Source organism: Saccopteryx bilineata, chromosome 10 (assembly GCF_036850765.1).
Source record: "Saccopteryx bilineata isolate mSacBil1 chromosome 10, mSacBil1_pri_phased_curated, whole genome shotgun sequence".
NCBI lineage: Eukaryota > Metazoa > Chordata > Mammalia > Chiroptera > Emballonuridae > Saccopteryx > Saccopteryx bilineata.
Genome location: NC_089499.1, coordinates 81,534,669 through 81,550,258, shown reverse-complemented (window position 1 = coordinate 81,550,258; position 15,590 = coordinate 81,534,669). Strand labels below are relative to the sequence as shown.

Genomic DNA, 15,590 nt, shown 5'->3' with positions numbered 1-15,590 from the left:
TTTGTAAATAGAGACTTTTTTTCTTCCTTTCCAATTATACGCCTTTTATTTCTTTTCTTGCTTGATTGCTCTGACAAGGACTTCTAGTACTATGTTGAATAGGTACTATGATAATGTGTACCTTTGTCTTTTCCGATCTTGGAGGAAAGGTTTTTAACCTTTCCCTATTGAGAATGATATTAGCTGTGGGCTTAAAGTATATGGCCTTTATTATACTGAGGTACATTCCTTCTATACCTAATTTGCTAAGAGTTTTTATCATGAGTGGATGGTAAATTTTGTAATAATTCTTCTATGTCCAGTAGTTTAGGCATAAACAACTTTGCTGCAAATACATGTTTGCCACAAGCATTTCACCACAACATTTCAATATATAACTGGCCATAAAACAATTTAACTATAAAAGAAAAAAAGAACAAAAAATAAAAGAGGCATTAAAAAGAAAATAAAACATGAAAAATTAATAAAATTATAAAGACTTTATTGTAAAAAATAAAAATACACTGTCTTTTAAGTTTTTCATTCATAGTATTTTTGCTTGTTGATTTGTTTTCTTGTGTAGCATACCATTTGTTTATTCATTAAATGTGTTTCTTCATTAAGAGAGGTATCAGTTTCCAACTAAAGAGCTGATAATTAATGCTCTCAGAGACTGAATTAGTAGATGCCTCTTTCATATTTTCCATAGCTTGGTAAACTTGGTTTTGATGGGTGGGAGGAATGACTGCGCTCACTGAAAAATTTGCAAAAACTGGTATGCTATCATTTTCTAGCATAGCATGCAATGTGGCTAAGATGCACATAATATAAAAAGGAAGTACTGTGAGAATTTTGTCAATGAATTATACTATACAATCTGGCCTAGTTTCTATAATATAACAATGGCAGTACTGAGATAACTTTGTCAATAGAGAAATGAAACCAAACTATCAACCGACTATTTTATCTTTTACAGCAAAATTGTCTTACAGACTATTAGTTGTGCCACAAAAATATTTGTAGTGAAAATGCTTGTGGTAGAAATGCCTGTGGCAAAGATTTTTATGGTGAAAGACCTAGAACTGCTTTTTCTGCATCTCCTGAAATGATCACAATATTTTTCTTTCTTTCTGTTAATGTGATATATCATACTGACTTGTGTATGTTGAAACATCCTTGTATCCCAGGTATAAATCCCATTGATCATAATGAATGATCCTTTTAATGTGTTCATTTTAATTTGCTAGTATTTTATTGAGAAGTTTTGCATATATATTCATGAGGGATATTGATCTGTAGTTTACTTTTTAGTTAGTGTCATTTTCTGGCTTTGGTATCAGGGTGACACTGGCCTCATAAAATGAGTTATAGTGTTCCCTCCTCTTCAATTTTTTGGAAGAGTTTGAGAAGAACTAAAATTAATTTTTAAATGTTTGGTAAAATTCACCAGTGAAGCAATTTGATCCTGGGCTTTAATTTGTTGGGAGATTTGGGATTACTTACTGAATTTCCTCATGAATAACTGGTGTATTCAGACTTTCTATTTCTTCCTGATTCAATCTTGGTAGTTTACATTTTTCTAAGAATTTTTCCATTCTTGTAGGTTGTCCAGTGTCGGTGTGTATAGTTGTTCATAGTAGCCTCTTACGATTCTTTGTATTTCTGTGGTATCAGTTATAATGTCTCCTTTTTAATTTAAATTGTTGATTTGAGTTCTCGCTCTTTTTTCTCTGGTTAATCTAGCCAAAGATTTGTCAATTTTATCTTTTCAAAAAACCAACTCTTAGTTTGGTTAATCTTTTCCACTGTTTTCCTGATCTCTATTTCATTTTATTTCTGCTCTAATCTTTATTATATCCTTCTTTCTGCTAACTTTGGGTTCAGTTTGTTCTTCATCTTATTGTTCCTTAAAACATAGAGTGATGTTATTTATTTGGGATCTTTCTTGCTTCTTAATAATGGTATTTATTGCAATAAACTTCCCTCTTACAACTTCTTTTGCTGAATCCCACATTTTGGTATGTTATGTTGCATTTTTGTTTCCTATTTAATTTCTTCTAAGATCTGTTGGTTGTTGATTTCTAGTTCCACATCATTGTGGTCAGACGTATTATAGATATATTACAAATCTTGAATTTCCTAAGACTTATTTTGTGGCCAAACATATCTATCCTAGAAATTACTCCATGTGCACTTGAGAAGAATGTGTATTCTGCCGTTGTTGGATAGAATGTTTTATACATGTTTGTTTGGTCTACTGATTTGTAGTTCTTGTTTAAATCTGCTGTTTCCTTATTAATTCTCAGTCTCAATGATTAAACCATTGTTGAGATTGAGGTATTAATGTCCTCATGCTTATTGTATTTCTGTTTATTTCTCCTTTTAGTCCTGTTAGTTTTTCCTTTATGTATTTGTTGGGTGCATAGATATTTACAATTATTATATCCCCTTGATGTACTGACCCATTTACCATTATATAATAACTGTCTCTATCTTTTTTTATCCCTTTTTTAAAAAATTACAGCTATTTCTGCTTTATTTGGTTATCATTTGCTTAAGATGCTTTTTCTATCCCTTCAGTTTTTTTTATTTTTTTTAAATTTTATTTATTAATTTTTTTAGAGAGGAGAGAGAGACAGAGAGGGAGAGAGAGGACAGAGAGACAAAAAGAGAGAAAGGGGAGGAACTGGAAGCATCAATTCCCATATGTGCCTTGATCAGGCAAGCCCAGGGTTTTGAACCGGTGACCTCAGCATTTCCAGGTCGACGCTTTATCCACTGCGCCACCACAGGTCAGCCCTATCCCTTCAGTTTTTTAGGCTAAAATGAGTTTTTGTAGGCAGCATATCATTGGGTCTTGTTTTTTTATCCATTCAGCTATTCTTGTCTTTTGATTGAATAATTTAATTTATTTACATTTAAAGTAATTATTGATAAGTAAGAACCTACTATTGTCATTTTGTTAATTGTTTTCTGGTTTTTTGTTCCTTGTTTCTTATCCTGCTGTATTTGTATTTTGATATCTTGTGGTTGTCTATTTCTCATCCCAAATTTGGAAAGTTTTCAGGCATTATTGGTTTAAATATATTTCCTGTCCTTTTATCTCTCTTCTCCTGGAATTCCCATAAAGCCATTATTGTTTACTTTCATTAACTCTCATGACACCTATAGGCTTTCTTCACTCTTTTTCATTCTTTTCCTTTTTACTCCTCTTACTGAATAATTTCAATTGTCCTATCTTCCAAGTCACTGATTCTTTCTTCTGCATGGTTGAACCTGCTTTTCAAACTCTCTGTTAAATGCTTCAGTTCAGTTATTGTATTTTTCAGTTCTCGGATTTATTTGATGTTCTTTGAGGTTTCTATTTCTTTGTTGAACTTCTCATTTTGTTCATGTGTTGTTTTCTTAATTTCATTTAGTTTTCTGTCTGTGTATTCTTGAAGTTAACTAAATGTCTTTAAAAGAAATATTTAGAATTTGTCTGACTATTCATAGAACTCTATTTATTTAGGATAAGTTATTAGAGCTTTATTAGTTTCCTTTGTTGGTGTCATAGTTCCCTGATTTTTCATGAGCCTTGATTCCTTATATCTGTATCTATGCATTCAGGTAGGTAAATTTTTCTTTTAAAATAAATTTACTTAAGCCATCCCAAATGAGTCAATTTAAAGGAAATTATTAAATGCATATTACAACAGGTAGTACACAAACACAGTAGTCATGAGAGAGGTATTAAAATGACTGAAATTTGAGAAAGCCTAGTCAGTTATATCAGGCCGAAGCTTATTGGCCTATAAACTATTGCTCATCTATGCATACATAATATATTGCTTTAGTTCTCAGAGGTTACACAACAGGCATAAAATCTTCCAACTTATACAAGACTGTTATATAGAAAAGTCTAATTTTCTATAAAACTATTTTTAAAAATCTGGCACCAATGATCAATCATTCTCTGATTTCCAAATATGTACCACTTTTGAGCCTCCATGCTGTTCCTTCTGCTTAGAATGCTTGGCTTCCCAACTTTTCCTGTTGCAATCATATAGTCCTTCAAATGCTATCTCTTTTAACTAGCCTTTTCTTATCCTGAAGTCAGATGGATTTCTTTCCCTTTCACTGCACCAACAGTACCTTCCCATTACATTTTTGGTGATATTTCTGATATAGCAATAATTATATTTTCCTACCTGGTAGATATTAAGTGTTTCAGGTGAAGGAAAAGAACAGCATGAGTTTTATTTATTTTTATACCACTATAGTACTCAACAAAGTGCCTTATATGCAGACTATGCCCATAATTAATATTTTCTAAATTGAATTTAATATTCATGTAACACTTACAATTTTGCGTTTGATCATGGAGAGTGGGATTTTTGCATGAAGAGGGGTTGAGGACAGTTTTTTATGGACTGTTGATAAATATAATCTTCTTTTGATATTCCTTAAATCAGTAATTCTGAAAAAAAAGAGAAGATAGCAATATTTTGATCAATATAATAACTACATTTTTGGATAAACATCAAAATGATATATCTCACATAGGTGCTTTCCAACAGGGAGATCAAACACAGACTCTGATAACTGTTTTTTATTTCAAGAAATAGTAAAATTTCTTCTTTAAATTCAAAGTGTTCCTAAGCTTGCATGTATAAATTCACTTAATATGCTAATTTATTTCAGTAATACTAGATTTCCAGTCTTCCAGCCTATGAAAAAAAATTCAATTTGTATGAACTGAGAAACTGCTAGCCTTTAATAATTATGCTTGTTCCAGCCCCTTAAGCTTGTGTTATCTTGGGACATACTGTCACCTACTAAATAGAAAAACATTATGAGTTTCTTTCCTTAAAAATACACCTGTCCTTTTAGAGAGGGTGTTAGTCTGCTTAGAGACAGTCACAAAATACTGACTGTCAGTTTCACTTCCTAAGCACATTAGAACCAGAATTCTAATACACAAGTTTATTGCTCACTATGTAGGTCAACCTGCAGTGATATCAAGGACACTGAATTTGAACATCTTTAATAGATTTAGACCACAGGCATGATCACAAAGATTAGCTTTGCTTCAAATTGATAGAGGCTCATTTTTATGTTCTGCATCCTTGAGGTCTCAAAGGTAACACAGCAGGCTCAAAATCTCCAAACCTGTCTCAGGGTGCTGTATATTATAGAATTGATGCTTCCTGAAAAACTATCTTTTTATTGGAGAATAGTGATCCCCCCCCCCTATTTTTAACCTTGTCTACCTGTACCAACTGTTAATTTTGTGCAACTAGCAATCCCCTAAGGAGATATTTCATTCAAATACAGTTACCAATGTTTATAGTATAATTAACTATTTTTTAAGTCAACATAGCCTTTTCTATACCTCTTTTTTGCCTCCCCTGCCCATGTTTCTAAACATTATTTCCTTTCTTTACAAAATTCTGCATATCTTTCTGCAGAAAACTATCATTGAACAATGTTGAGAATAAGTACAATAAAAATTAAGTAAATTAATTTCACAGTATGCCCATAAAGCTAAAAATTCTACCCTACCAGCACTATAGGATGCTATAAATTCATTTAAAAAGTAATACATTTTTTTAATCCATTGTTAGAGGTAAGGTTTTAAATGGAAAACTGTTGAATACTACTATAGTTTTACACTTAGATGTATAAGTAAATGTAGCATAACATTTGCCCAAAGGCAATGTGCTCAACCTAGGATGAGCATGTGGGGAAGGGGGTGGAACACAGCAATCTCCCGAAGTGCAAGAGGGAAGTATTAAAACTATTTTTTATCCTGATCTTTTGAAATGTTATTTCTGTGCACATTTCATTACATAGTAGGACAGCAAAACATTTATATATTTTTTGAAATAAATAAATGTACCTATATGGTTAGTGTGTTCAAACATTTTACCAATAGAGTACAGGATCAAATATAATTGGTAAGCATTGTCAGAAGTAATTCTGTTGGGTCTCTTCTGTAAGAGGCTCTGATTAGGGAATGGAAGAAAAGTCTATACAGAGATTCTGGAAAGGAAAAGGGGAAAAAACATTCCCTTGCATCAAACAAAAAGTTTGGTTGCAAAAACCAAAAACTCAATTGAGACACAGTTTTATTAAAGGTTTACTTGTAGGAATTAGGTAAGGGTCAAATTCTAAATAGATAAACATAAGTATATACTATCACTTTCTCAAAATATAGAATAAGAACATTTGTTCATTCATTCCTTCATCCATTCACATATTAACAAGTACTTCCTCTAAAATTAATTCAAAATGGATCAAAGACCTAAATATAAGACCTGAAACAATAAAGTACATAGAAGAAGACATAGGTACTAAAATCATGGACCTGGGTTTTAAAGAACATTTTATGAACTTGACTCCAATGGCAAGAGAAGTGAAGGCAAAGATAAATGAATGGGACTACATCAGAATTAAAAGTTTTTGCTCAGCAAGAGAAACTGATATCAAAATAAACAGACAGCCAACTATATGGGAACTGATATTTTCAAACGACAGCTCAGATAAGGGCCTAATATCCAAAATTTACAAAGAACTCATAAAACTCAACAACAAACAAACAAGCAATCCAATAAAAAAATGGGAAGAGGACATGAACAGACACTTCTCCCAGGAAGAGATACAAATGGCCAACAGATATATGAAAAGATGCTCAGCTTCATTAGTTATTAGAGAAATGCAAATCAAAACTACAATGAGATACCACCTCACTCCTGTTAGATTAGCTATTATCAACAAGACGGGTAATAGCAAATGTTGGAGAGGCTGTGGAGAAAAAGGAACCCTCATTCACTGTTGGTGGGACTGTAAAGTAGTACAACCATTATGGAGGAAAGTTTGGTGGTTCCTCAAAAAACTGCAAATAGAACTACCTTATGACCCAGCAATCCCTCTACTGGGTATATACCCCAAAACCTCAGAAACATTGATACGTGAAGACACATGTAGCCCCATGTTCATTGCAGCACTGTTCACAGTGGCCAAGACATGGAAACAACCAAAAAGCCCTTCAATAGAAGACTGGATAAAGAAGATGTGGCACATATACACTATGGAATACTACTCAGCCATAAGAAATGATGACATCAGATCATTTACAGCAAAATGGTGGGATCTTGATAACATTATAAGGAGTGAAATAAGCAAATCAGAAAAAAACAAGAACTACATGATTCCATACATTGGTGGAACATAAAAATGAGACTAAGAGACATGGACAAGAGTGTGGTGGTTACCAAGGGTGGGGGGGGAGGGAGGACATGGGAGGGAGGGAGGGAGAGAGTTAGGGGGAGGGGAAGGGGCACAGAGAACTAGATAGAGGGTGACGGAGGACAATCTGACTTTGGGCGAGGGGTTTGCAACATAATTTGATGACAAAATAACCTAGACATGTTTTCTTTGAATATATGTACCCTGATTTATTAATGTCATCCCATTACCATTAATAAAAAATTTAAAAAAAAAACAAAAAAACAAGTACTTCCTGAACCAGGCAATATCCTGGGAACACAATAGTTAAAAAAGGCAAAGTCCCTACCCTCCTGGAGTTTCTCCTCTAGTGAAAAAGGCACGTGGATAAAGTACAGAGACAAAGTAAATGCAAATATTGTAAATGCAATGAAGAAACAAAGAGACTGAACTATAAAAGATCAAGAAATGACCTACTTAGACAGGAAAGCCAGCAGGCATTGCAACTAGAAGGGGAGGAAAGGACATGAAGTAGAAAAGGCAGGCAGGAGCCAAATCATGCAGGGTCTTTACACCAAGGTAAGGAATTCATAAATTTATTGCTCACAATAGGAAGCTATTAGAGTCAACATTCTTCCCTGCATGATGAATGGATACCATAAAAATAGTTGTGTTCTTTTATTTCTTCATTGGGGTAAATTTTGTGTGTAACTGAAATGCACAAATTTCAGTGTACAATCTCACGTGTTTTGAAAAATGTATACACACATGTAATCATTATTTCAATCAAAATACAAAACATTTCTATCACCTTAGAAAGTTGCCTCCTGGACTCTTCTGGTCAATCATCACTCTTGATTTCTATCACCCTAGGTGTTTTGTTTGTTATTGAACTTCTTACAAATGGAATGGTATAGAATATATTGTTTTATAAGTGGATTCTTTCACTGATAACATTGTGTTTTTGAGATTTATACACATTGTTACATGTACCAATAGTTCTTTTAAATTGCTGTGTCTTGTATGGCTATACAGTGGTACCTTGAGATATGAGCAGACCAACATACAATTTTTTTTAAGATACGAGCTACAACTCGGTTCGTATTTTTGTTCGAGATCTGAGCGAAATTCTGAGATACGAGTTGTGATTCGGGAAGCTGCCGCTAGTTGGTGCGTTGGTGCATGGGTCCAGTATCAGAAGCACAACACCAGCATCTCATTCTTTCTCATGTGTTACCAGTAGAATCAAGTTGAATATCATGTGCTGTACTCATTCTTGTATCATTTTTGCATTTCTTACTAACTTTTTTTTTTGTGTTATCATGGGGCCAAAGAAAGTGAGTGTAAAGGACAGTGGTAAGAAGAAGAGAATGATGTTGATAGAAGTAAAGCAAGAAATAATAGAAAAACATGACTGTGGTGTACCAGTGATTGAACTGGCAAGGCTGTACGACCGCAATACATCTACAATTTGTACCATCCTTAAACAAAAGGATGCCATCAAAGCGCAAATCCAGCGAAAGGAACTACAATTCTGTCCCAATTAAGGACAAATATCCATGAAGAAATGGAGAAGCTTCTGCTGGTGTGGGTGAAAGAGAAAGAGCTGACAGGAGATACAGTGACAGAGACTGTAATATGCGAAAAGGCACGTATTATTTACGGCAACTTGAAGAAGAAAGAACCATCAACCTCAAAAGAGGCAGCAGAAGATACGTTTAAAGCAAGTCATGGCTGGTTTGAAAATTTCAAGAAGAGATCTGGCATCCACTTGGTGGTGAGGCATGGTGAAGCTGCGAGTGCTGATGTTAAGGCAGCTGAGGAGTACATTGCACGTTGTGCTGCACTTATCGCAAAGGAAGGCTACATCCGCCAACAAGTAAGTGTTCAGCTGTGACAAAACAGGATTGTTTTGGAAAAAAAAATGCCCTGGAGGACTTCAGCAGAGGAGAAGAAGCTGCCAGGCCATAAACCCATGAAGGATCTGACCCTTGCATTGTGTGCAAATGCTAGTGGTGACTATAAAGTAAAGCCGCTGCTAGTGTATCATTCCAAAAATCCTCAAGCTTTTTTTTTTTTTTTTTGTATTTTTCTGAAGTTGGAAACGGGGAGACAGGGGAGGCAGTCAGACAGACTCCCGCATGCGCCCGACCGGGATCCACCCGGTATGCCCACCAGGGGGCAATGCTCTGCCCATCTGGGGCGTTGCTCTGTTGCAACCAGAGCCATTCTAGTGCCTGAGGCAGAGGCCATGGAGCCACCCTCAGCGCCGGGGCCAATGGAGCCTCGGCTGCGGGAGGGGAAGACAGAGACAGAGAGGAAGGAGTGCCCTGGCCAGGAATCGAACCCGGGACGCCTGCACACCAGGCCAACACTCTACCACTGAGCCAACTGGCCAGGGCCAAAAATCCTCAAGCTTTTAAGATTCATAAGATTCTTAAAGAAAAACTGCAGGTTAAGTGGCTGCCAATGCTAGGGCATGGGTTACGCAGCAGTTTTTTATTGAATGGGTAAATCTCGTCTTTGGTCCTGCAGTGAAGAAATATCTTCAAGAAAATAAACTCCAGATGAAAACATTACTAATCCTTGAAAATGCTCTATCCCACCCACCTGGTCTTGAAGATGACATTCTCGATGAGTTCAAATTCATGAAAGTCCTCTATCTCCCACTCAACACGACTTCAATCTTGCAACCTATGGATCAGCGGGTCATTTCCAACTTTAAAAAGCTTTACACAAAGTTCTTATTTCACTGCTGCTTTGAGGTGACTGAGAATACAAATCTAACCCTTCAAGAGTTTTGGAAAAGTCTACCTGAATCATTACCAGCTAGAAGCAGCGGTCACTGGGACTTGGACATGAGCTGCAAAGTATAGAATGGTGACAACAATTCCAGTGCCATGAGGACTTTTCCTGGATGTGGACTTTTCCTGGACTCCTGCTCCCTGTGACAGCTCCTAACACTGAACTGTGGTTGGGTTGCATTTTTCAGGAATTTGGCATGGTGAGGGGGCCAACTTGGACTTGGTGAACATGTTAAGGACACTACTCTTTTATGGATTCTTGCTGTATTGGTCAAGAGTTTGCTTAAAGGCTTTTAATCACTGTAAAAAAAAATAGAAGACTGGATAAAGAAGATGGGGCACATATACACCATGGTATACTATTCAGCTAGAAGAAATGATGACATCGGATCACTTACAGCAGAATGGTGGAATCTTGATAACATTATGTGGAGTGAAATAAGTGAATCAGAAAAAAACAAGAACTGCAGGATTCCATACATTGGTGGGACATAAAAATGAGACTAAGAGACATGGACAGGTGTGGGGTGGTTATGGGGGGTGGGGGGAGGGGAGGAGGAGAGGGGGAGGGGGAGGGGTACAAAGAAAACTGGATAGAGGGGGACGGAGGACGATCTCTCTTTTGGTGATGGGTATGCAACAGAACTAAATGACAAGATAACCTGGAAATGTTTTCTTTGAATATATGTACCCTGATTTATTGATGTCACCCCATTAAAATAAAAATTTATTTATATAAAAAAAAGAGTTTTGGAAAGATCACTACAGCATTGTGATATGTTATCACCTGATGTTGTTGCAGACAGGGACTTTGAAGGATTCAAACCAGAGACAGACTGAAGTAGAAGCGTTGGAGGAGATTGTGTCCCTCAAGAAAGTTGATGGGTCTGGAGGTAGAGATGAGGGTGACGTAAACAAGCTTGTCAAGGAACATGAGGAGGAACTCTCAACTGAGGGGCTGAAAGAGCTACAGATGATGCAACATACGGAGCTTCTGCAGGAGATTAGTAAGTAGTGAGGAGGAGGTAGAGTTGGAGGAAGTGGTTTCTACAAATGAAATTAAAGACATGCTGGCAATGTGGGAGAAGCTTTCAAATTTCATTGAAAAGAAAAACCCAGAAAAACTTTCAACTGGTCGTGCTTCAGCACTTTATAATGACACTTGTTTGTCACATTTCCGTAACATTTTAAAAGGCAGGCAAAAGCAAGCCTCTTTGGATGGATTTTTATTCAAAAGTCCTGCAAGTGAAAGTGCCGAAAGTGCAGCCAAAAAGGCAAAAACAGGTGATGATTAAATGAAAAATAAGTAATGTTAAGCTTAGGTTAATTTTAAAGTTAAGAAAGTGCTTTTTTTTTTTACAATTAAGTTTTTGTGGTTTCATTTTAAGTAAAGAAAGTGCAGTTTTAGTTTTGTTTAAAGTAAAGAAAATGTAGTTTTAGTTTACATTTAGTGTTAAGGAAGTGCAGTTTTAGTTTATGTGTCTACAGTGCCTGCATCCCTTCCTCCCTCCCACCTCCTCCACCATTCACCTCCGTTAGCCGCACTCATCTGTCTCCAAGGTAAAAATATAGTACTAAATAACACGTTTTCTTTTATTTCATATATTTTGTTATGCATTGGGAAAGTATACATGTGTTTCTTAATTAAAAACATCTTGTTTCATAATTTAGGATGGTTTGGGGGTGTTTCACAGGGCTGGAACGGATTACATCTATTTCAGTTATTTTAAATGAGAGAAATTTGTTTGATATACAAGTTGACTGACTGACGAGCTCGGTTACAGAACGAATTAAACTCATATCTCAAGGTACCACTGTATAACAATTCATTTATCCATTTTCCCATTGATGAAAATTTGTTTCCAGTACTGTTTTCTCATGAAAACCTGTAAGGACATGCTTGTAGAGTCTTATGATGGATGTGTATTTTTATTCTCTTGATAATTAGGAACTGCATTACTGGGTCATTGGGGAAACTCTGTGTCTAACTTTGAAGACATAGTTCACTAAAGTGGCTGCAGTGGTTATGCATCCTCACCAAATTTTAGTGTTGTCAGACTTTATTGTTAGCCAATTCTAATGGGTATGAAATGGATATCATTGTGATTTGATTTGCATTTCTCTTATGAATAATGACACTGGATACTTTTACATGTATTTACTAGTGAATCTTGTAAAGAGTCTGTTAGGTCTTTTACTCAATTTTTATTGATTTTTTTATTATAATTGTAAGGGTTCTTTAAATATTTCAAATATGTATCCTTTATCATTATATGTACTGTGAATATTTTCTTGCCTATTATACTAATGGTATCTTTTTTAACTGTCTATTTGAAAATAATTTCTAGCTTATGGAAAAGTATCAAGAATAGTACACAAAATCATACATGCTTTGTCTAGATTAGCTTATTGGTTAATGATGTCTTTATTAGAAGTTTTTAATTTTCATGAAGTTCAGTTTATCAATATTTACAGTTGTGCTTTCTTTTTTTTTTTTTAAGTAAGAAGTGGGGAGGCAGAGACAGACTCCCATGTGTGCCCTGACGGGGATCCACCTAGTAAGCCCTCTACCAGGCAAAGATCTGCCCATCTGGGGCTACTGCTCTGTTGCTCAGCAACTAAGCTATTTTAGCATCTGAGGTGAGGCCACAAAGCCATTCTCAGTGCTGGGGGCCAACTTGCTCAAGCCGTTTGAGCAATGGTTGCAGGAGGGGGAGGGAGGGAGAGAGGGAAGGAGAGAGAGCCAACTGGCCAGGGCCAGGTGTGCTTCCTTTGTCCTAAAAATTCCTTGCCTAGCCAAAAGTTGCAAAAATACGTTCCTATGTTCCTTTCTAGATCTTTATAGTTTTAGTTTTTACATTTAGTTTATGATATATGCCTAATTAATTTCTGTGCATTGTGTCAGGTAGTTGTGGGTGTGGGTCTATTTCTTTCTGTATGTTTATCCAGCCATCTCAGCACCATTTGTTAGAGACTCTTCTTCACTCCCTGAAATGCACTGCTACTTTGTTGTAAATCAATTGCTATATATACATATGTGTGGATCTAATTCTGGACTCTATTGACCCATTTCTTTTATATATTTATCCATTTGTCCATTTTTATACTAATGTCACATTGCCTTGATTACTACAGATGTATAGTAAGTCTTAAAATTAGTTTAAAAAAGAACAAAACTCTTTAGCCTGACCAGGCAGTGGTGCAACAGATAGAACAGTGGACTGGGATGCGGAGGACCCAGGTTTGAAACCCCGAGGTTGCCGGCTTGAGTGCAGGCTCATCCCGTTAGAGCACAGGCTCACTATCTTCAGCGTGGGGTCACTGGCTTGAGTGTGGGATCGCAGACATGACCCCATGGTCACTGGCTTGAGCCCAAAGGTTGCTGGCTTGAAGCCCAAGGTTGCTGGCTTGAGCAAGGGGTCATTCTGCTGTAGCTCCCTGGTCAAGGCACATATGAGAAAGCAATCAATGAACAACTAAGGAGTCGCAATGAAAAACTGATGATTGATGCATCTCATCTTCTCCATTCCTGTTTGTCTGTCCTTATCTGTCCCTTTCTCTTACTCTCTGTTTCTGTCAAAACAAAAAACAAACAAAAAAAACCTTTTCAATTTGGCTTTGTTCAAGGTTTGTTTAGTCCTTGCTTTTCCTTAAGGATTTTAGGATCCACTTATCATTTTCTATAAAAAAAAGTTTTTGAGGGTTTAACTTGTATTATGCCATACCTATAGATCATTTTGGGGAGAACAATATTGAGTCTCCCAATCAACTTACATGATATATCTCTCCATTTATGTAGTCCTTGTTTATTAATTTTTCACAATGTTTTATAGTTTTCAATTTAGAAGTCTTGTACATCCTGTTAAATTAATTCCTATTTTGTTTTCTGACATGACAAAAAAAAAATTGAAAATTACCAGCCAAATGCTACCAGTATATAGAAATACCATTGATTTTTGTATATAGACTTTATTTCATGTGACTTTGTTAAATTCACTCCTGAGTACTAGTGGCTGTTTTGTAGGTTCCTAAAAATTTTCTGCATAAATAATCATGTCTTCAGTGAATAAAGACTTTTACTTCTTTTTTCCCTACTCTTTGTACTGTACTTTTTCTTTTTCTCACATAACTGCAATGGCTAGGACTTCCAGCACATACTGAACAGAAGTGATGAGAGTACAAAACCTTGCCTTGTTCCTGATAATAGGGGGAAAGTGTTCAATATGTTTCTACCAAATGTTAAAAGAAATTTTCTTTTATTAGATTGAGGATGTTCTCCTCTATTTCTAATTTTATCGTGTTATTTTTTTAAATAACGAAAGAATGTGATATCTTGTCAAATGGTTTTTCTGCGCTAATTGAGATGTTTTTATTGTTTATCTCCTTTCTTCTGTCCACATGTTAAATCATACTGATTTATTTTTGTATGTGAAACCAGTCTTGTACTCTTGACATAAATTTCAATTGTGCTAGCACTTTGGTGATGATTTTTACACTTATGTTAATGGGGGATATTGGTCTGTAATTTTCTTGTACTATCTATGTCAGGTTTTTATAACAGAATTAAGTTAGTCCCATAAAGTGATCTGGAAAGTATTTACTCCTCTTTGATTGCCTGGAAATTTGATAACAGTGGTGCTAGTTATTCTTTAAATGCTAACAGAATTCATTTATATCTAAAGATTTCCTTGTGGAAAGATTTTGGTTACACACTCAATCCTTTAATTATAGAGCGATTCAAATTTCTAATTTTTTTTGATTCAGTTTTGGTAAATTGTGGTTTTCATTTAAAGTTACTGAGTTTACTGGCATAAAGTTATTCATCTTTTCCCCTTCATTATCTTTTTTAATATCAATGGGATTTGTAGAAGTATCCTCTCTCATGTCTGACATTAAGATTTGTAATATCTCTTTTGGTTTATCAGGTTTATCCTTCTTCTTCTTCTTTCTTCTTCTTTTCTTTTTCTCCTCTTCCTTTTTTTTTCCTTTTTTTATCAAGAAAGAGACAGAGAGACAGAGACAGTGAGGAAAGGAGAGAGATGAGAAGCATCAACTCATAGTTGTGGCACTTTAATTGTTCATTGACTGCTTCCTCATACATACTTTGACTGGGGGACTCCAGCTGAGCCAGTGACCCCTTGCTCAAGCCAGCAACCTTGGGGTCGTATCTATGATCCAAGGCTCAAGGTTGCGACCCCACACTCAAGTTGCTGTACCCGTGCTAAAGCCAGCAACCTTAGGATTTTGAACCGGGGTCCTCAGCGTCCCAGGTTGATGCTGTATCCACTGCAGTATCACCTGGTCTGGCTCACGTTTATCTTCTTAAAGAAACAACTTTGACTTTGTAAAATTTCTCTATTCTTTGTTTTCAATTTTATTGATTCCCAATTTTATTTTTATTATTGATATTTCTTTCCTTCTACTTACTTTGGGTTCCTCACTCCCCCATCCAACTTCTTAGGATGTAAAGTTAGATAATTAATTTTAAATCGTTCTCTTAAAACTGTAAGCATTTCTCTAAGTATTATGTTACCTGTATTCCCCCAATTCTAACACTTTTGATTTCATTCAGTTTGAAATATTTTTCTAATTTTCTGT

At 35.7% G+C, this 15,590-nt stretch overlaps 1 protein-coding gene across 11 annotated transcripts in view; it reads right to left on the bottom strand.

The window, feature by feature from the left end:
- CFAP20DC (CFAP20 domain containing) overlaps window positions 1-15,590 on the bottom strand; it is a 361,344-nt gene that overhangs the window by 248,095 nt on the left and 97,659 nt on the right. For all 11 annotated transcript variants that reach the window (XM_066245008.1, XM_066245006.1, XM_066245013.1 and 8 more), the window contains one exon: window positions 4,324-4,438. In XM_066245008.1, the coding sequence (XP_066101105.1) occupies window positions 4,324-4,438 (115 nt within the window). The remainder of the gene's footprint in view (window positions 1-4,323; window positions 4,439-15,590) is intronic.